At 37.7% G+C, this 24,018-nt stretch overlaps 1 protein-coding gene across 1 annotated transcript; it reads right to left on the bottom strand.

Moving 5' to 3' along the window:
- Positions 1–7,617: 7,617 nt before the first annotated feature.
- LOC103524991 (outer dense fiber protein 3-like protein 2) lies at positions 7,618–9,060 on the bottom strand. Its single transcript, XM_008490036.2, has 3 exons — positions 8,431–9,060; positions 8,087–8,161; positions 7,618–7,824 (listed from the first exon to the last, which is right to left on the bottom strand). Exons 1-3 carry the CDS (start codon positions 8,954–8,956, stop codon positions 7,715–7,717), a joined length of 711 nt encoding a protein of 236 aa, XP_008488258.1. The 5' UTR covers positions 8,957–9,060; the 3' UTR covers positions 7,618–7,714.
- Positions 9,061–24,018: the final 14,958 nt, after the last annotated feature.

Here is a 24,018-nt window from a genome sequence, read left to right as displayed (position 1 = left end):
TGTTGTTTACGATAAACCTAACTGGTTTTGGTGAATATACGAACCACTCGGACCTGCTCTTTGGCAGTAGAATCAGAGAGATGCAAACCGGGTTCTATTCCAAGAGATGACAAACAGTTTTACCACTAACCTTTTTTCGAATGTAGGTAACTTGTTGTTTACGATAAACCTAACTGGTTTGGGTGAATATACGAACCACTCGGACCTTTTACCACTAACCTTTTTTCGAATGTAGGTAACTTGTTGTTTACGATAAACCTAACTGGTTTGGGTGAATATACGAACCACTCGGACTTACTCTTTGGCAGTAGAATCAGAAAGATGCAAACCGGGTTCTATTCCAAGAGATGACAAACATTTACGCTCGTAATTCGGTAGCCAATGATCATATCTTTTTTCGCCTTAACTTCTTTTTTATCTAATTTCTTGACTGGGCATCTGGCGCCTATTCTCGCCTGTCCGATAAATGTGATAAGGGGTACTACGACGATATTCAAATTAATGTTTTATTTGGTTGGATATTTGAGTAGGCACCTCGCCGGGCGCCATCCCGTTAACATTAGAAACTTTCGGCTGACGTGATGTAATCTGGGTGTTTAATACCACTGTTTCATCTATGTCCTAGTTGTTGTCATCTGTTTCGTAATATTCATTTTCAAGTTTATTTCTTCTAATTATACAATTTATTGTTCATTGGTCTTTTATAGGTAAAATGATGACTCGTAAGTTTGGGATTTCTCCTTTGGAAATACCAAAATTCCAAGTTCAACTTGAGATTCGTGTGGAGGTGAAGAAATCATAGGTATTTATCATGAAGTGGTTCCAGTAACTATGAGGTAAGTCAACCTTTCAAGGATACTAGGGTTGATTATTAGCTCTAGGAGAGCTTTATTACGGTTATAAATACAATTTTCTGTTATTTGGGTCCAGAAACAATGTTCACGAAAAATGGAAAATTGAAAACTTGTCTTTTCCAGGAGAGAAAAATAGATCTTGTGTTTCCCCGAAGAAAAATAGATATTGGTACCCAATAAGTACAGTATCGATGTTTCCTCTTAAACCATTAAAATCGTTTTGACATTGGCTAATGAGTGGGAAAAGACGCAGTAAAAGAAGAAGAAGAGTTTGTAAATCGTCATTCCTAGAGTTCTTATATGCTTATGAAAAGTTACACAGGAATGACTCCTGAAGAAGAAGAGTTTGTAAATCGTCATTCCTAGAGTTCTTATATGCTTATGAAAAGTTACACAGGAATGACTCCTTAAATACTCTAATAGGAACTCTTGTTTTCCTAATAACCATGTTGAAATAGTTGGAGATATCAGAGAGAGAGAGAGGGAGAGGGATCAGGAGAGAACCTTCCAACCTGAAATCAGAAGAGAGAATGAGCTCTGTTAAAAATCTAGGTCCGAAGAAACCTCCCCTTGACCCCCTACTACCGAAATTCAAAGTAGGGGGTAGGGGAAATATAGGGGTTTGAGGGGAGGTTTCTCCTATTGGAATTGCTCTTTTCTCCTTCAACTTCGAAAGTGGAAGGTCGTAGATGGAATTCATCTTATTGTCCTCCTTTAAGTTATTCACAGTTCTAGCTATCTGCGGTATTTTCGCGGTATCCGCGGTTTGATCGCGGTATGTTCGCGGGATCCGCGATTTGATCGCGCTATCCGCGGTATTTTCGCGGTATCGGCGGTATTTTCGCGGCATCCGCGGTATGTTCGCGGGATCCGCGGTATGTTCGCGGTATCCGCGGGATCCGCGGTATGTTCGCGGTATCCGCGGTATGTTCGCGGGATCCGCGGTTTGTTCGCGGGATCCGCGGTTTCTTCGCGGTATCCGCGGTGTGTTCGCGGGATCCGCGGTATGTTCGCGGGATCCGCGGTATGTTCGCGGGATCCGCGGTATCCGCGGTATGTTCGCGGTATCCGCGGTATGTTCGCGGTATCCGCGGTATGTTCGCGGTATCCGCGGTATGTTCGCGGTATCCGCGGTATGTTCGCGGTATCCGCGGTATGTTCGCGGTATCCGCGGTATGTTCGCGGTATCCGCGGTATGTTCGCGGTATCCGCGGTATGTTCGCGGTATCCGCGGTATGTTCGCGGTATCCGCGGTATGTTCGCGGTATCCGCGGTATGTTCGCGGTATCCGCGGTATGTTCGCGGTATCCGCGGTATGTTCACGTCATCCGCAGTATGTTCGCGGAATCCGCGGTTTGTTGTGAGATAAAGGGTTCAATGAATCCACATCATATTTTTTGAATCCTTTATCTCGCAAGAACAAACAGTGGATATCTCGATCAAACCGCGGATACCGCGAACAAACCGCGGATACTGCGAACATACCGCGGATACCGTGAACAAACGCGGATAGCTAGAACTGTGAATAACTTAAAGGAGGACTATAAGATGAATTCCATCTACGATCTTCCACTGCAATCGAAGTTGAAGAAGAAAAGAGCAATTCCAATAGGAGAAAGCTCCCCTCAAACCCCTATATTTCCCCTACCCCCTACTTTGAATTTCGGTAGTAGGGGGTCAAGGGGAGGTTTCTTCGGACCTAGATTTTTAACAGAGCTCATTCTCTCTTCTGATTTCAGGTTGGAAGGTTCTCTCCTGATCCCTCTCCCTCTCTCTGATATCTCCAACTATTTCAACATGGTTATTAGGAAAACAAGAGTTCCCATTAGAGTATTTAGACTTTAGTTAGATATGCAAGGAGTCTCTCCTATGTAACTTTTCACGAGAAATCATATTTTTCGCCTGTTTCGCAGTTTACCTGTAGTAAATGCCTCTTGTCGACTTGACCTTGCTCCTCTATGTATACAATCCAAGTATACCGAATAATCAAATTATGTACCTACATGATTTTATCATGAATATAAGTACCTAATATATATATAATTATATCTATGTAGCACCGTGTAAACCAAACTTATCACAAGTCATAAATAAGCATCAAAGAATAACAATTTATTATATTTTTTTCTTCATTTAAGAGAAAGTGTTTCAAATAATGATATAGAAACGATAATTTTTTTATTTATTATTATCATCAACTGTTCATTATTGTAAATCTAATTGTTACAAGTCTTATTAATAATACGTATTTAAGCTGAACCAACAAATACAATCATCTCGAGTTCAATATTAATCTAATCTTCTTTAGTCTAGCCTAAGTAGACTAGCCTAGTCCGCTTGCTTTACCGTGCTCTAATCCTTGAGGCGTGTTAGGCCAGTAAGCTGAAACATCCGATATTATAGATGCTGTTTGAAAAATTCATAACTAGTGTGAACTATTACTGGACATGTATTTATAGAAGTGGGATTTACAAATCCCTTTTCTAGTGTACATATCCAAAATATGTGTATTCAGCTATCCAGAATATAACTATTGAGTAGGACATGGCAGGATGCTGCGGTGTAAACAGGTAGCAGATGCACCACCTGTGTGGTGAAGGGTGTAGGTGTTAGGGGTTCATATTGTGGACACCACACATCCCCTGAGAGCACAGGGGTTGACTTTAGGAAGAACATTTTTCAGAGGAGGCCGAATATTTTTTGTATTGGAAACCAACAACTCCGGTGGTGTAGTGGTTAGCACGGTAGACTTCGGAATTGGAGTTTCGTGGTTCAAGTCCAAGTCATCAAATTTATCAAACTGCATTCAAGTGCGAAATGACATTTTGACGAGTACTAAGATATTTAACATAAATACTTTTCCCTCTTTTTTGGAGGAAAAATTCATAACGCATAAGCAAGATTAATAATAGCTGTAAGCCCATAATATTTTGAAGAAAGAAATTAATTCATTTTTCCCTTTCCTTCCAATGTCATCCACTTTTCAGACGCCTAGAGTCCTTATAAGTCGGACGTAGTCAACATTGTCCAATGGTATTTGGTGATTCTGATACGGGATATAAATGATTTTTTTTTTCTTTCCTCACTGATCTTATTCTTCGTGTTTGAGACATGTGGTTCTTTTGGCACATCTGAGCCAAAGCTCATTTGAAACTTCTATAGTTCAATCAGTCTGCAATCTATAAGTACATACCTACATTATAATTCGAGTATGTACGTGTATTTACCTGACATACTCTATGTATGTATTTTAAAAGTTTATTCAAAATCCATTCAATGTCCACGCCTTGGATGTATGATTTGTCGACAGCCCATTGTCAATTGTCCAGAACTTGATGACATAGCTGCTAGAAATATTCAAGAATGGCCAAGGTCCAACCCATATAATTAACTTTAATATCCCAGTGAAATCATGAGGACATTTGTGTCGTGTGCTACACTGTAATTATATCTCTACATTGTTGTTTGGGGACTCTGCGGTACTTTCATACCGGGTACATTCGTCTGTGATTTACCTTTGGTCAATCATTGGGATATTGTTATTCAGGGGGCCCCTTTTAGCTACTTTGTTACCTTTCATGGTCAAAATCTCAAGTTTATAAGGATAAAATTCAATGCCTTCGCTGGGACTCGAACCCAAACACCAAATGAACCGCTTTCCCTGTGACTTGTGAGGCAGGTTTCCCTGTGACTTATGGGTTACCCTATACAATAGTATTACTTTGGCTATCAAGTTCATTTTGAAATGTCCATGCACCTATTTGTAATTTTTTTATGACTCTTTTCTAGTCTCAAGATCGGGAGAAAGTGTAACAATATTGTCAAAAAAATTGCTGTATGAACTGTATGTAATTAAAATATCTTTGCGGTTTAATTACAGATTTAGACAAGACACATGTATAGACGTGATTCCAGAGCCTTGTGCAATGTTCCTAAGCACGCCCACACTTCCCGTTGAAACTTCTATAGTTCAATCAGTCTGCAATCTATAAGTACATACCTACATTATAATTCGAGTATGTACGTGTATTTACCTGACATACTCAAAGCTCATTTGAAACTTCTATAGTTCAATCAGTCTGAAATCTATAAGTACATACCTACATGATAATTCGAGTATGTACGTGTATTTATCTGAATACAGTACAGGTGATGTGATTTATTATTATCGACTGTCTATTGAGATACTACCTATACGTTTTATAATGAAAGCTCCGTGATCCACTCTTGAAGACCTGGTGGGGTGAAAAAAAAATATTGAAACTTCTATAGTTCAATCAGTCTGCAATCTATAAGTACATACCTACATGATAATTCGAGTATGTACGTGTATTTACCTGACATATTCTATGTATGTATTATAAAAATTTATTCAAAATCTATTCAATGTCCACGCCTTGGATGTATGATTTGTCGACAGCCCATTGTCAATTGTCCAGAACTTGATGACATAGCTGCTAGAAATATTCAAGAATGGCCAAGGTCCAACAACAATGTAGAGATATAATTACAGTGTAGCACACGACACAAATGTCCTCATGATTTCACTGGGATATTAAAGTTAATTATATGTGTGGGTTGGACCTTGGCCATTCTTGAATATTTCTAGCAGCTATGTCATCATGTTCTGGACAATTGACAATAGGCTGTCGACAAATCATACATCCAAGGCGTGGATATTGAATAGATTTTGAATAAACTTTTAAAATACATACATAGAATATGTCAGGAGTGAAATCATGAGGACATTTGTGTCGTGTGCTACACTGTAATTATATCTCTACATTGTTGTTTAGGGACTGTGCGGTACTCTCATACTGGGTACATTCGTCTGTGATTTACCTTTGGTCAATCATTGGGATATTGTTAAGTGAAATCATGAGGACATTTGTGTCGTGTGCTACACTGTAATTATATCTCTACATTGTTGTTTAGGGACTGTGCGGTACTCTCATACCGGGTACATTCGTCTGTGATTTACCTTTGGTCAATCATTGGGATATTGTTTTTCAGGGGGCCCCTTTTAGCTACTTTATTACCTTTCATGGTCAAAATCTCAAGTTTATAAGGATAAAATTCAATGCCTTCGCTGGGACTCGAACCCAAACACCAAATGAACCGCTTTCCCTGTGACTTGTGACGCAGGTTTCCCTGGGACTTATGGGTTACCCTATACAATAGTATTACTTTGGCTATCAAGTTCATTTTGAAATGTCCATGTACCTATTTGTAATTTTTTTATGGCATATTCAGATAAATACACGTACATACTCGAATTATCATGTAGGTATGTACTTATAGATTTCAGACTGATTGAACTATAGAAGTTTCAAATGAGCTTTGGCTCAGATGTGCCAAAAGAACCACATCAGTGAGGAAAGAAAAAAAAAATCATTTATATCCCGTATCAGAATCACCAAATACCATTGTACAATGTTGACTACGTCCTTATAAGGACTCTAGGCGTCTGAAAAGTGGATGACATGGGAAGGAAAGGGAAAAATGAATTAATTTCTTTCTTCAAAATATTATGGGCTCCTAGGAGCGTCTACTGTTTCGCGCAACACACATGCACAGGCTTTCGTAAAATCTTATAGTGGACGAGATTCCATTATTGATTCAGACGAAAAACGCCAATGCCCTCGTAGTAGCGTGAGTTTGTAAACCCTCGTACACTTCATGCACAGGCTTTCGTAAAATCTTATAGTGGACGAGATTCCATCATTGATTCAGACGAAAAACGCCAATGCCCTCGTAGTAGCGTGAGTTTGTAAACCCTCGTACACTCTTCCATAGTAGAATCAACTAAACATTTTCGACAAATATTGAGTGTCTTCAAATGCCCTATTCAGTTGAATAAGAAATCCTTTTATTTCCACCTAAAGTCTGTATCTAATCTATACCGGGATTTACTGCATTTAGCACATATCTATTGTTGATATCACAGGATTATACCTAAACCAGCATGCTGTGATATTGTAGTCTTCAGTAGCAAGTGTACAGTTACCTATTTCTATACAAGCCGTATTTTATCCACGAATATGCAATAAGCACATCATGAAGGTGTTACCTTGTTGTGATCCGTGATATAGGTATGAAGTTTATCAGTAGCAAGTGTACAGTTACCTATTTCTATTCAAGCCGTATTTTATCCACGAATATGCAATAAGCACATCATGAAGGTGTTACCTTGCTCTGATCCGTGATATAGGTATGAAGTTTACAGTTTGGTATTTGTCGACTTCTACAGAATAAGATGTTCAAAATCAATAATATTGCATCTACCAATTTACAAGGTTCATTAATGCTACCAAAATTTATTCAAGATAGTTTGGTATTTGTCGACTTCTACAGAATAAGATGTTCAAAATCAATAATATTGCATCTACCAATTTACAAGGTTCATTAATGCTACTAAAATTTATTCAAGAAAACTAAGTATGATTTCTTCAATAGGTATGTATGTTGGACTCGTACTTCTTCTAAAACGTGATGTACGTTTGCCTGTATAATTATACAAAATTTATAAACTAAGTATGATTTCTTCAATAGGTATGTATGTTGGAAAACACTCGTACTTCTTCAAAAACGTGATGTACGTTTGCCTGTTATAATTATACAGTTGGTTCTCAAGATAGAGCGATCAGTGTGTGAACTATGAAATGTGAAATGTGAATGAGTGAATGGATCTTGTTCTTATAATATAAGTTATTCAAGAAAACTAAGTATGATTTCTTCAATAGGTATGTATGTTGGAAAACACTCGTACTTCTTCAAAAACGTGATGTACGTTTGCTTGTTATAATCATACAGTTATTCCCACCTATATCTTGTTCCAATCCCTCTCAAATAACCCATATTTAGCCCAAATCACAGGTCAGCACGCCAGGCGCATTATCTTCCTTTGTTCTGAGTATTTTCACTCCTGGTGGATATCTTGAAGACATTGAGAAAGCTGGACCGGATTTGCCTATGGGATTTATCAGACTGTCGTATTTGTTTGGGGTTGGAATACCGTTCGGTTTCAGTTTTGCTGGATTTCGGCCTGAAATGGTAATGGAGGTAAGATCAAGTGTTGTGCAAAAGTCGGCGAACAGTGTATCTACTTGTAAATTACATATTATGTATAATGAGTATTATTGAGTAAGAAAGAGCTGCATAATTTTTCTGGCTATTTGGCAGGCAAAGCTGGCAAGAAAGAGATACAAGTATAAGTACCTAACCGGATTTGCCTATGGGATTTATCAGACTGTCGTATTTGTTTGGGGTTGGAATACCGTTCGGTTTCAGTTTTGCTGGATTTCGGCCTAAAATGGTAATGGAGGTAAGATCAAGTGTTGAGGAAAAGTCGGCGAACAGTGTATCTACTTGTAAATTACATATTATGTATAATGAGTATTAATGAGTAAGAAAGAGCTACATAATTTTTCTGGCTATTTGGCAGGCAAAGCTGGCAAGAAAGAGATACAAGTATAAGCTGTATAAGTACCTACTTCCTCAAAAGTTGAGTGCTCAGTTTTCTTACAGTATTGTTGAATATTGTCTCTACAACATGGAACCTATTTTATCCACTGACCTGGCATAGTAAAGTCTGGTGCTTTGGACTTGTAAATTTCCAGTGGCGTAGCTCCATAGGCAAGGGGTCCCGGTATTTTCCCATCAAACTCATTCCTAGGTACTCGGCTGTGCATTGTAAAGGCTGGACTACTCTTAGCAATAGGCACTTGTCCAGTACCATCGATATAGGTGGGCAGTCCATACTTGGGTCCAGGAATATCAATCGTGGGTGGCAGAGTCTCGAATCTACCGCCCAAGGTATAAGCAGGTGCCTGGGGGTGTATCGCTTGGGTAGGGATGGTCAGATCATATTTGTCAGGACCCGGTGTCACACCTAATCGTCCCTTATCATATCTCCCCTTCATGCTTACTTCCATTTTGCCTGCGATGGCATGTCCGAACCGCGTCAGATCGGCAGTTTGGTATTTGTTGGGGGCTGGTTGTTCGGTTACCCGCTCTGGAGGACGTCTACCTTGCATAGTGAAGGCAGGCTCTTGATGTTTCGTAGGATCATGTCCCGTTTGACCGAGGAGGGTAGGGAGCATGTACTTGTTCGGGGCTGTAACAGGTAAGGGAAGATATGGATATTATACGTACGGCAGATACCTACGTACAATTTTGTAGACCTTTTCTTACAGTTAGTGTTACAGTTTACAGTAAATCGGTGCAACCCTACCAATCAATCATCGATGAATAACTTGAGTTCCTCTAGTTCTAGGGATTCTTCTTACAGTTAGTGTTACAGTTTACAGTAAATCGGTGCAACCCTACCAATCAATCACCGATGAATAACTTGAGTTCCTCTAGTTCTAGGGATAGATGACCTTTACTTTCCGATGACTAACAATTGACAGGATTTAGCATGACCTACCTGGAGCCCTGTGACTTATGGGTTACCCTATACAATAGTATTACTTTGGCTATCAAGTTCATTTTGAAATGTCCATGCACCTATTTGTAATTTTTTTATGACTCTTTTCTAGTCTCAAGATCGGGAGAAAGTGTAACAATATTGTCAAAAAAATTGCTGTATGAACTGTATGTAATTAAAATATCTTTGCGGTTTAATTACAGATTTAGACAAGACACATGTATAGACGTGATTCCAGAGCCTTGTGCAATGTTCCTAAGCACGCCCACACTTCCCGCAGAAAGGTAAGGAAATACTTGTTGGAAATTTTAGGTCGCTTACGAATCCAATGCCTAATTGGACTAAGTTAGAATCATGCAGTGATATTTTCAGAAGAAATACATGCTGTCCATCTCTAACTGCAGTCTAGATGCAAATGTTACCTAGATTACCTACATCATTTCAATAGCCAATAGTGAGGGGAGCTCAGAGCATGATTTTGAAATTCCTCAGATCTTATCCGGAAATTTAACCCAAGATCCCCGAAGCTAAATTCAATCATCAAGGATGTGGTGATGGACTCTTGATCCTAGTGCAGACCAAAGTTCATTCTTTCCAATTAGAAGCGACTTCTATCCATCCAGCATCAAGGAAAAAACAGTTCCACTATAGCTAGTTCCCTCAGTTCAATAAAATCACAACTAATTTGTGATTCCGCATGATTTCAAATCGCAATATAATATAGGCGGGCAAAGCATCGCCATTAGAATAATTTCTCCCCATATTCATCGGGTAATTTGCCCTCTCAATCGTGAACTATGCCAGTTTGTAGCAAATTTTTATGTAAAACTCAGTTTTATTTAAGTAGGAAGTCAGATGTGAAACACCTTCAGACCTGGGTCGCACCACTTGATTCTTTCTCTTCACCGATAACCTCTGTGTCAGTGTTCAGTGGTCCTCAACATGGGACCCGGGGTCACCTGTTGGAATAAAGTAAAGCTTCGCTGAGCGAGCTGTAACAAGAAAATTTGTTGGGAAAATCCAGGGTTTTTTTCTTCTTCTGGTTTCGCAGATTCATTTTTAATGTCGTTGATAAAATAGATATTTCTAACAACGACGATATAACTAGTCCATCTACCTATAGAAATAAAAGGATTTCTTATTCAACTGAATAGGGCATTTGAAGACACTCAATATTTGTCGAAAATATTTAGTTGATTCTACTATGGAAGAGTGTACGAGGGTTTACAAACTCACGCTACTACGAGGGCATTGGCGTTTTCCGTCTGAATCAATAATGGAATCTCGTCCACTATAAGATTTTACGAAAGCCTGTGCATGTGTGTTGCGCGAAACAGTAGACGCTCCTAGTCGATTCCAAATAACCATCCCACTTAATCATATGTTTCAACTTTAATTTGTAGACCAATGTATTATGCATTTGGGAGCGACCAATCGTCATAGTTAGATGGACTAGTTTTATCGTCGTTGTTAGAAATATCTATTTTATCAACGACAGGAAAAATGAATCTGCGAAGCCAGAAGAAGAAAAAAACCTGGATTTTCCCAAACAAATTTTCTTGTTACAGGAGAAAGCTGGACCGGATTTGCCTATGGGATTTATCAGACTGTCGTATTTGTTTGGGGTTGGAATACCGTTCGGTTTCAGTTTTGCTGAATTTCGGCCTGAAATGGTAATGAAGGTAAGATCAAGTGTTGTGCAAAAGTCGGCGAACAGTGTATCTACTTGTAAATTACGCTGAATTTCGGCCTGAAATGGTAATGAAGGTAAGATCAAGTGTTGTGCAAAAGTCGGCGAACAGTGTATCTACTTGTAAATTACATAATATGTATAATGAGTAAGAAAGAGCTACATAATTTTTCTGGCTATTTGGCAGGCAAAGCTGGCAAGAAAGAGATACAAGTATAAGTACTTCCTCAAAAGTTGAGTGCTCAGTTTTCTTACAGTATTGTTGAATATTGTCTCTACAACATGTAACCTACTAAGAATATACCAGTAGAATCACAAGCCTTTCAGTCCAATTTGTAGGAAAACTTGTTTCTATTAAGATTTCAATTTAAATCACTTCTTTTTCGCAGGGACCCTATCCGTGGTGGATAAAGGGAGTCTTGGCGCTGCATGGTAAGCCCGACACGATTTCTCAGAGTTCTTTCCAAATTAGAGGCCCAATTTGCAAAGAACACAAGCTTGGTGTTGAGCAGAGAACTTCCGCAATCCGTGAATACTATCGAGTACACTGTAACTGAAATCACAGCCTTTCAGTCCAATTTGTAGGAAAACTTGTTTCTATTAAGATTTCAATTTAAATCACTTCTTCTTTTTCGCAGGGACCCTATCCGTTGCGGATAAAGGGAGTCTTGGCACTGCATGGTAAGCCCGACACGATTTCTCAGAGTTCTTTCCAAATTAGAGGCCCAATTTGCCAAGAACACGAGCTTGGTGTTGAGCAGAGAACTTCCGCAATCCGTGAATACTATCGAGTACACTGTAACTGAAATCACTGATGTAAGTATATTTATATATCTACCTTTATTTTTTATTATTTATTTTTAAGGCTTTAATGGCAGGATAAGCTCTTACAAAGATACATGCATACATTTTCCCCCAAAGATATTTTTACCACATGTACATAAAATCAGCCTTACATGCCAGAGATTTTGCTGATGTACCATGTTTACTGATCTTACCATATTTCTTAACAATCATCGAGCATTTGAAGAAACAATCGTCAATCATTAACTATAGAGAAAAAAGAGATGTTCAGCCTTGTCTTGTTAAGTGACATTTTTTGCCACTTATAACATCGGTTGACATTTTTGCCACTTATAAAGTCAGATGACATTTTTACCACTTGTAAAATCAGATGACATTTGTCACTTATACATTATGGTGACCAGGAACTCCAGAAGATGATTGAACATCAATTGAGATCTGTTTTGCCACTTATAACATCGGTTGACATTTTTGCCACTTATAAAGTCAGATGACATTTTTACCACTTGTAAAATCAGATGACATTTCTCATCACTTATACATTATGGTGATCAGGAACTCCAGAAGATGATTGAACATCAATTGAGATCTCCGCTCATTATTATGATGGTTGACATTTTTGCCACTTATAAAGTCAGATGACATTTTTACCACTTGTAAAATCAGATGACATTTCTTGTCACTTATACATTATGGCGACCAGGAACTCCAGACGATGATTGAACATCAATTGAGATCCGGTTGACATTTTTGCCACTTATAAAGTCAGATGACATTTTTACCACTTGTAAAATCAGATGACATTTCTTGTCACTTATACATTATGGTGACCAGGAACTCCAGATGATGATTGAACATCAATTGAGATCTCCGCTCATTATTATGAGATATTCCATGATGAGTTGATGAGTATGTTATGTTGTCACCTTCTAGGTCGAAGCAAAGGCGCCATAAAAGTGGTCTTCACGACATGTTGAGTAACAGAAGCGATGACCTAACAAAGGAAAATTTAATGGGCGAGAAAAAAAGAAAGAAAAGTTATGAGATATTCCATGATGAGTTGATGAGTATGTTATGTTGTCACCTTCTAGGTCGAAGCAAAGGCGCCATAAAAGTGGTCTTCACGGCATGTTGAGTAACAGAAGTGATGACCTAACAAAGGAAAATTTAATGGGCGAGAAAAAAAAATTCATTGCAATATATTTTAGCCCTTCCTGGGTGTAGATTTTTCTTTATATTGTCGCGAGTTTCGTGAAAATTCTACTTAGTCTACTTCCTAGTGTGTATGTGACAATTTTCCATCAAATGGTTTGATGATGGGTAACAATCTAACAATCATTTGACCTAGGATCAAGATCAATAATAGGGAAAAACTGGGTGAAAAAGAAATACTCTTTATTGGTAAAATTTATTACCGAGCTTTACAATCAGCATGAAGTTTTCCAAGATAATCACGGATGATTGAAAAACAACAGCCAGAACTATTTTGCCGAGGCGTTTTCAATTGTTTTTCCAACACAAGATCATCTTCTAGATTTAGAATTCCCCGGAACTTTTAATGTATGCAAATTGACACGGGCGCGCACCTCTCATGCTAAACCAATGTCATCAAGTGTGACATGCCCCCCGCATGACAGGGAAATATGCCAATGTCGCGCATCCTTGGACTATTTAAGTTTTTTACTAAGAATGGAACCTATAATTAGAATGATTGTTCCTCTCGTAATAACACCGATCTTAATGGTTCACGCTGGCAATGAAGTCATAATGCGAAAATGTTCGTTTGTTCTCTGTTTTCCATCTTGATTCTGTGTTCCCGCAGAGTGAAAAACAAAACAGATAGAAGAAAAACATTTGGTTATCAATAGAGAACACCGATCTTAATGGTTCACGCTGGCAATGAAGTCATAATGCGAAAATGTTCGTTTGTTCTCTGTTTTCCATCTTGATTCTGTGTTTCCGCAGAGTGAAAAACAAAACAGATAGAAGAAAAACATTTGGTTATCAATAGAATCGTCGCGTCGATCGACGGCCGTCGACTATGTGTTGACACAGCTTAACAACAAATATTCTTCTTTTTTACTACATAGAAGAAAACACGGGGTTTTACCCTTTTAGGTTAATTTGGACAATGGGGATGTATTTTAATATTCCCTAATACGGAACTCCATATCAATAGAGGATCTGGAAATTTTCAGTTCTAGAGAAAAATCTCTTTAAAATAAACAGTTTTACCTAATTTATATGTACCTACCGTTAATCACCTTTGATTTTGATTTTCAGCTGCTGTTCATATATTGAAGTTTTTTGTTTATCTGAAACTTTAAAGATTCCCTATCATAACTGAAGCTATTTTTAAACCCGCAAAGAAAGAGTATATTGTTATCAGGCTACCTATCAAAGTGTAAACTGGAAAACTCCAATGCTTTACATTTACATACCTACATAAGAAGATTCATTCAAAAAATGAGAAAACCATGTCCTAAGATTCTCTGGAACAAAAACTTTTTTAAAATTAAAGTTTTCAAGTCCTAAAAACTTTCTTCGTCAAACGTAAACTGGAAAACTCCAATGCTTTACATTTACATACCTACATAAGAAGATTCATTCAAAAAATAAGAAAACCACGTCCTAAGATTCTCTGGAACAAAAACTTTTTTAAAATTAAAGTTTTCAAGTCCTAAAAACTTTCTTCGTCAAATGTAAACTGGAAAACTCCAATGCTTTACATTTACATACCTACATAAGAAGATTCATTCAAAAAATAAGAAAACCACGTCCTAAGATTCTTTGGAACAAAAACTTTTTTAAAATTAAAGTTTTCAAATCCTAAAAACTTTCTTCGTCAAATTTATTTAAAATTGTTTTGTCCTTTTGTTCTTCTTCAGTATTTTTTGCAGGGGAGGGAAATGTAAGAGTTTTTATGTCTAGAAAAACTTCTACTTGCCTACAGAATACGAGTATCTAACCTGTACTATAGGCAGATAGGCTGTGGGCCTGTGGGACAAGTTTGTAGTGGAAAATGAGCAACTTTCTAAAGATTTATGTAGCCTATTTACCTGGTGACTTAATTACCTGAAGTTTATGTAAGTACGGTAGGCCTACGCTCTACAAAAGAGCCATATCTAAATAGTTAAGCTTACTCATTACCCATCTGACTAATTTGTTGCACGGTAAAATCTAAAAGTAACCTGAAATAAGGGAACTGAAAATGTTCATTTGACTGCGTCTTGTTTTCCCTATTTTGTACCTTGAAAATAAAATGGGTAGTTAGGTAAACTAAAGTTACTAAAGCTTAGTTAACTAAAGACCTGAAGTTTATGTAAGTACGGTAGGCCTACGCTCTACAAAAGAGCCATATCTAAATAGTTAAGCTTACTCATTACCCATCTGACTAACTTGTTGCATGGTAAAATCTAAAAGTAACCTGAAATAAGGGAACTGAAAATGTTTATTTGACTGCGTCTTGATTTCCCTATTTTGTACCTTGAAAATAAAATGGGTAGTTAGGTAAACTAAAGTTACTAAAACTTAGTTAACTAAAGTGAAACTTGAAGTCATCAATCTCCAAGCTTAAAGTTTCATGTTACAAATAGATGATGTTCAGAATAGTCACTAGTCGCTAAATAGTTAAGCTTACTCATTACCCATCTGACTAACTTGTTGCATGGTAAAATCTAAAAGTAACCTGAAATAAGGGAACTGAAAATCTTTATTTGACTGCGTCTTGTTTTCCATATTTTGTACCTTGAAAATAAAATGGGTAGTTAGGTAAACTAAAGTTACTAAAGCTTAGTTAACTAAAGTAAAACTTGAAGTCATCAATCTCCAAGCTTAAAGTTTCATGTTACAAATAGATGATGTTCAGAATAGTCACTAGTCACCATTAGTCAGGGGTCAGACAGAATGAAATTACACGGAAATTACTCACCAAACTTCAACGTACAAGGCTACTGAAAAAAAGTACATTAAAAGTTGCCCATTGTTTACATGGGAATTGAATTCAGTTCGCAGAATTAATCTTGGAAATTCTAACTTTATGTGTCATGTTCTAAATGAATCCAGGACTGTGGTTTATTCATCAGTTTAGCGATAAACCTTGAGCACCTATTCCTACAAGTTCATTTACCTGCAACTTGCAAGAAATAACCTACGAATACCAAATTTTATAAAAGAAAGGAAAAGCTAAAACCAGTAGCTCTTCCCTAAATGGAATTTATAAGCTTAAAAGGCGTGAAAACCTCTGTATATTATTACCCAAAACTTTGGGTCAACTCCCACCTAAGAGATGGTGGTCTCCGTGAAAACAACCAAGTGTTGTAATTATATGTATGTTTGCCTACACTGCTTACCTATGATTACCAAATACAGACATTAATAATACCCTGCATTACGCTAACAATGTACAGAGGTTTAAATTATGTGGCTACCTGGTGTAAAATTCACGCACACGACCTCCGTCATGTCATATTTGAACTTAGAATGTAGATGATGAGTAGGTAATATGATGAATGCGGGCGAGATTCTTCAAAAATTCGCGAGCACTGACATTGGCATTGCCAATGAAACTTAAAGTCTGACGTCAAGATAGTGGCTGAACCCACGTGCTGGTTTCATTCTTCACTGCTCGATCATTTCTATGTTCAGTCTTTCAGTGTATCTTCTCACGAGAGCATGAGCAGCACTGAGTTACCATGCGTAGTCCGAACTATAAATCTTGCCTGGTGTGCGCGTGTGTTTTTCTCTCGCAACTAGTCAGTACTGAGTGCCTTCGTTCTAAAAGGCAAAGCTCAGCACGTCAGTTTTTCCAACAAACATTTCTCAACCCATTTCAACAGTTCACCGCACAAAGGCCGCAGTTTTCTTCGGAAGTGAACGTCAATGTAGATCCCTTGCCGCAGTTTACTCTAGGGCAGCGGTTTAATGGGGAAAACTTCAACGGTCAGTTTCTAGAGAACCGGTTGGATAATCGACCTCAGCAGACATTCCAACAGCAAGTCCAAGCTGTTCCTGATAACCAGCAGGTGGATGGTTCACCAAATGGTCAACTAGTCACCCCCTGCGCCACACGAAGTGGTGAAGCAGGCAAATGTACGCCGCTAGTCAAATGTATTTCATTCTATGCGGAACTACAAGAGCTGCAAAGTCAACCTTGTAACTTGAACGCCAATGAGAGAGGAGTGTGTTGTCCTCTGAGGAGTCAACCAGGTGGAGGAGGTAAGCATTGTAACTTTCGTGTAGGAAGTAGACAAAGTTTTACCTATTTATTTTGCCAACATTTCGGATTAGTTCCAATCCGGTAACTAGGCAGGTATACTTCCTGAGTAAGATGTTTAATTACCTAAACCTACCTACCTTAAACAAAATAAATATAGTACTATAACTAACTACCTACGATTTACGAGTATGATGTTTTCCACACAATTCGCGTTTACTATTTGTCGGTCTATAGTAAAATCCTGGCAACATATAGTTGTGGTACCCAGTGAAGATCTACATACTTGGTCATACCAAACAAGAAGAGTATATGTAGATGAAGTTATGTTTATGTGATCTTCAAACTTAAGGCCTCCTGGTACCCAGTGAAGATCTACATACTTGGTCATACTAAACAAGAAGAGTATAGATGAAGTTATGTTTATGTGATCTTCAAACTTAAGGTCTCAGATGAACCTCTTCCTACATGTCTATTGTCTTTTCCAATTTTTATTGTTCCGACTAAATCAGTTCAATGAAATTATTTACAATAACAAAATGAGTCATGGATTAAATTAAAAAGAAAGAAAAATATTATATGACAATTTACGTGTGGGATGATCTGCTACTCACTTCAAATCAGATATGACTAAGATCAAGAATTGGAATTTTATATGTACCTATTTTATTTGCAGACCGGTTTTATTATTATGAACTTTCTTTCTTATTTTTCCAAATAAAGACTGGGAGGTTTGCTTTTTAACGGATTGCTCTTAAGCCCGATTCCTACAATAGTGTAGGTCAATATATTCGTACTAGCGATTTAATGGGAGTGTTAAAATCAAGTCACAGTATGCTCACTCCCATTTAATCTCCTGCAAAATATTTAACCGTTTAACAAACCATAATTGGAGCGCAACCTCTTATAGTGTTTCTCAGGCTTTAGATGTCCAATTTTTTGATTCCATAACTGATTACTTCTGGTCAATGACTTCGCAAAAGTTTGACCATAGAATCTTGTTCCACGCTTGATCATGTGATTTTATCTTGATTGTGCTCGTTTTTGGATCGTCGTCTTTTCAGACACCTCCTACCTGAATTGATTTACTGCCCAAACTAGTGGAAGGGTGTGGTGTAGCACTAATATGAAGGTTCTTGAATTCCTCTCCAAATCTTGTGCCCATTGAGGTGGGTTATAAATAGAATTATCATTATTGAAATTGTAAGTAGGTATTAGCTTCGTATTTCTGTAGTGAAATTTCTCATCTTTCGGTAGAAAATTTGGCACATCCACTAACATCAAGAATTACCAAAATTAAGACCTTTTTCAAGATGGTATAGTTACAAGGTCCATACACTGCAAATTCAACTATCACTGGTTGATAACGTTCTGGCATTGTTTACCACTGTCCAATAAGTCACAATGTTGAATTTCTCTATTTGACGATGGCGTCTAACGTTGAAATAATTATTAGTTTATTGCCCTCACTACGTTCATATTAATTACTTTCCTATCTACCGGGGTATTTATTCGAAGAATTGCAGTTAACAGATACCAAATTTTGAACGTATTACAAGCAGTTGTTGTGAGCAACAAACATCCAAAAATGGTGTCCATTTCCTCAATATCTACACTTAACATCACACTTCCCCTCAATGAGTCCGTTGGGAATAGATAAAGACAAAGGAATCAACCGAGAGATGGTGGTTCGAATCCTAGAAGTGACATGAAAAAGCTATGAAGGAAGATCATTTATAAGATAACGTTTAAACAGATTATTTGATTTTTGATTATTTCCTACAAATCAATTTTATTCTAGTCAGTAAGTTCGAAAATGGCGTTCTTTCTTTCCTCCTTCTATTTTCCTATTTATGAAGGAAGATCATTTATAAGATAACGTTTAAACAGATTATTTGATTTTTGATTATTTCCTACAAATCAATTCTAGTCAGTAAGTTCAAAAATGGCGTTCTTTCTTTCCTCCTTCTATTTTCCTATTCATAAAGATATGAAATTCTAGTAGTTTTTCTTCTTTGATACCAAAATTACCGTGTCCATCTGTGGTTTGTCCATCAATAATTTGGTCTCTGTGTCAAATCGATTTTGAGTACCAGTCCACCAATCGCCAATTATATCATAATTTGGGCTGACATTTGGTTTTGACTACAAATTTTACGAGTGGATGCCCTTCCCCCTCAACCTTGGCTATTTCTTTAGCAAGGGAAATTTAATTTTGACAGTCAAGTGCATCTGTAGGATCTAAATCAGTAGTTCCCAAACCTTTCTGAGTGCCTTGTCCCTGAACGAGGAGAGATATTAATAACTTAAAGCTGTGTCCGCACACGGTCGATTATCCGTCCGTCGCGTTGATCGATGTCGACTGAACCGTTTACTTTTAACGGATTGCTCTTAAGCCCGATTCTTACAATAGGGAGTGTTGAAATCAAGTCACAGTATGCTCACTCCCATTTAATCGCCTGCTAAATATTTAAATATTTCACCGTTTAACAAACCATGATTAGACCCCGACCTCTTACGTACCAAATAGCTCCGGTAATGTAAATGCACCACTAGACAACATATATAATCGTGCTTGGGGATTAAGTTGAGTCCACATACAGGTCTTCTAATATTAAGTAAAGTATTTAGTAGTAAGAATTTCTTCATGAAAGTTTCTCACAAATTTCTTGTCTGTATTTCAGAGAACCCAGAGTACTTCATTTCAGTCTATTTGTTCTTGAGTAGTAAGGTAGTAGTACTACCTTACTACTTGTTTGGCTATCGTTTTATGTACGATCTATTTATATTTATTCGCATTGCGATAAATTCCCAACATCGTAGTAATATTGGGTAGAACGCGGTAGTAGACATTGTGACATAAGACACTTTTTTTACCCTAAATTGATATGTGCTTGTACCTATTACATGTTTGTTTTTGTGCGTTACGGATATGCAGATCTATTTCTGGAGTGAAGATTATGAAGGCATAGGTAATCATATAGCAGTGGGTACACAACATTTTTCACGCGAAAAACGCCGGACATCCCTGAGGCACTGACGATGGCACAGAATATTAACCAAAATAATGAAAAAAAAAAAAACAAAACAAAACAAAACAAAACAAAAAACAAAAACTCACCTATAATAAACAGGGATTTAAGTAACATATTATTTTGATTTCACTAAAAAACAAATCGGAATAATTCTCGATCGAATTTAAATCATGTTGCATGGTTTGTTTTGAACTCGCTAGTCAGGTACGGTGATCCTATGGTTACTGACATTTGGTACTTGGTTCGGATCCCTACGATGTGAAGAAAGTGGTGGTAGCTCTCAGCTGATCACTGCGGTGATACAAACTGATCTGGAAATCACTCTCACTTACGCCCCCACTCTGACTGTTACATCATTTACACAGGATGATCTAACTCAGCCGTGGTACCAAATAGCTCCGGTAATGTAAATGCACCACTAGACAACATAATCGTGCTTGGGGATTAAGTTGAGTCCACATACAGGTCTCCTAACATATTAAGTAAAGTATTTAGTAGTAAGGTACCAAATAGCTCCGGTAATGTAAATGCACCACTAGACAACATAATCGTGCTTGGGGATTAAGTTGAGTCCACATACAGGTCTCCTAATATTAAGTAAAGTATTTAGTAGTAAGGTAGTAGTACTACCTTACTACTTGTTTGGCTATCGTTTCACGTACGATCTATTTATCTTTATTCGCATTGCGATAAATTCCCAACATCGTACTAATCATTGGGTAGAACGCGGTAGTGGACATTTTGACATAAGACACTTTTTTACCCTAAATTGATATGTGCTTGTATTACATGTTTGTTTTTGTGCGTTACGGATATGCAGATCTATTTCTGGAGCGAAGATTATGAAGGCATAATCATATTTGTAACAATATTGTCAAAAAAATTGCTGTATGAACTGTATGTAATTAAAATATCTTTGCGGTTTAATTACAGATTTAGACAAGACACAACATGTATAGACGTGATTCCAGAGCCTTGTACAATGTTCCTAGCACGCCCACACTTCCCACAGAAAGGTAAGGAAATACTTGTTGGAAATTTTAGGTCGCTTACGAATCCAATGCCTAATTGGACTAAGTTAGAATCAAGCAGTGATATTTTCAGAAGAAATACATGCTGTCCATCTCTAACTGCAGTCTAGATGCAAATGTTACCTAGATTACCTACATCATTTCAATAGCCAATAGAGGTCGCTTACGAATCCAATGCCTAATTGGACTAAGTTAGAATCATGCAGTGATATTTTCAGAAGAAATACATGCTGCCCATCTCTAATTGCAGTCTAGATGCAAATGTTACCTAGATTACCTACATCATTTCAATATCCAATAGTGATGAGGGGAGCTCAGAGCATGATTTTGAAATTCCTCAGATCTTATCCGGAAATTTAACCCAAGATCCCCGAAGCTAAATTCAATCATCAAGGATGTGGTGATGGACTCTTGATCCTAGTGCAGACCAAAGTTCATTCTTTCCAATTAGAAGCGACTTCTATCCATCCAGCATCAAGGAAAAAACAGTTCCACTATAGCTAGTTCCCTCAGTTCAATAAAATCACAACTACTCTTGATCCTAGTGCAGACCAAAGTTCATTCTTTCCAATTAGAAGCGACTTCTATCCATCCAGCATCAAGGAAAAAACAGTTCCACTCTAGCTAGTTCCCTCAGTTCAATAAAATCACAACTGATTTGTGATTCCGCATGATTTCAAATCGCAATATAATATAGGCGGGCAAAGCATCGCCATTAGAATAATTTCTCCCCATATTCATCGGGTAATTTGCACTCTCAATCGTGTACTATGCCAGTTTGTAGCAAATTTTTATGTAAAACTCAGTTTTATTTAAGTAGGAAGTCAGATGTGAAACACCTTCAGACCTGGGTCGCACCACTTGATTCTTTCTCTTCACCGATAACCTCTGTGTCAGTGTTCAGTGGTCCTCAACATGGGACCCGGGGTCACCTGTTGGAATAAAGTAAAGGTTCGCTGAGCGAGGTGTAACAAGAAAATTTGTTTGGGAAAATCCAGTTTTTTTTTCTTCTGGCTTCGCAGAACCGATAACCTCTGTGTCAGTGTTCAGTGGTCCTCAACATGGGACCCGGGGTCACCTGTTGGAATAAAGTAAAGCTTCGCTGAGCGAGGTGTAACAAGAAAATTTGTTTGGGAAAATCCAGTTTTTTTTTCTTCTTCTGGTTTCGCAGATTCATTTTTCCTGTCGTTGATAAAATAGATATTTCTAACACGATATAACTAGTTCTTCTGGTTTCCCAGATTCATTTTTCCTGTCGTTGATAAAATAGATATTTCTAACAACGACGATATAACTAGTCCATCTACCTATAACGATTGGTCGCTCCCAAATGCATAATACATTGGTCTACAAATTAAAGTTGAAACATATGATTAAGTGGGATGGTTATTTGGAATCGACTAGGAGCGTTCATCCAAACCCACAAGTTTTAGGCCTTTGTATTTAGTATGTCCTTTGAACTTTGAAGCCTTTGTGTTCATAATGTCTTTTGTTTAAAAAAATATCGACTAAAAGTTCAGTACCACTTGAATTCTGATAAATTTGCTAAAACTACTTCTACACTCAAAGTTAATGAAGGATCACTTAAATTATTCATAATATGATTTTCATCAGGTGTATCTATCGAAGAACGCACTTTATCCAAATCTACATTTGCTGACTTACACCCATCAACACTCACGCTTGGCGGCGGGGCAGGCAGAATGAGAAAAAAAAGATATCCTCTCTTTATTCTGCCATCACCATTCGGCTACAGCTGAAGGAGCTACAAATTACAATATGATTTTTATCACCTATCTATCTAAGAACGCGCTTTATCCAAATCTACATTTGCTGACTCACACCCGTCAACACTCACGCGGGGCAGGCAGAATGACAAAAAAAAGATATCCTCTCTTTATTCTGCCATCACCATTCGGCTACAGCTGAAGGAGCTACAAAAACAACAACAACAACAACAACAACAGTAGATGGGTGTTTTGAGTACGGTATAACCAATTAGCTGAATTACTATGCAGTCAAACCTGGATAATGGAGTACAAGATGAAACAATTATAGGAGGAAGAAGAGTAATAATGCATTCGGAATACAATGTCACAACATGCACAGGCTTTCGTAAAATCTTATAGTGGACGAGATTCCATCATTGATTCAGACGAAAAACGCCAATGCCCTCGTAGTAGCGTGATTTTGTAAACCCTAGTACACTCTTCCATAGTAGAATCAACTAAACATTTTCGACAAATATTGATAGTGTCTTCAAATGCCCTATTCAGTTGAATAAGAAATCCTTTTACTTCCACCTAAAGTCTGTATCTAATCTATACCGGGATTTACTGCATTCGCAGTCAAACCTGGATAATGGAGTACAAGATGAAACAATTATAGGAGGAAGAAGAGTAATAATGCATTCGGAATACAATGTCACAATTTTCACACATCTCATGCATCGTACCTGTATGCATAGTACTTTAGTCACATAGGAGAGGAGCGTTTTATGGGATGGAGATTTCGCATTGTATTTACATAAATTTATTACTAGCAACGTCTAGCGCGTAGATCATCACATTGATTGATGTACGATCGGTACAATGTATGCATCTAAGAATATACCAGTAGAATCACAAGCCTTTCAGTCCAATTTGTAGGAAAACTTGTTTCTATTAAGATTTCAATTTAAATCACTTCTTCTTTTTCGCAGGGACCCTATCCGTGGTGGATAAAGGGAGTCTTGGCGCTGCATGGTAAGCCTGACACGATTTCTCAGAGTTCTTTCCAAATTAGAGGCCCAATTTGCCAAGAACACGAGTAGAACCGTTCGCTCGATAGGAGGTAATTTCGGATTTTTTTTATTATTTTTTTATTTCCATCTATATATTTATATGAATGATGTAGTCCTAAGTCATGTACTGAGCTATCATAAGTGCCTACGCGGCCTTCCAGAGACGAGTATGTGGTTTC

This window comes from Diaphorina citri, unplaced genomic scaffold (assembly GCF_000475195.1).
Source record: "Diaphorina citri unplaced genomic scaffold, Diaci psyllid genome assembly version 1.1 scaffold131, whole genome shotgun sequence".
NCBI lineage: Eukaryota > Metazoa > Arthropoda > Insecta > Hemiptera > Psyllidae > Diaphorina > Diaphorina citri.
Note: the sequence above shows the minus strand (reverse complement) of the source record. Positions and strands in the feature narration are given on the sequence as shown.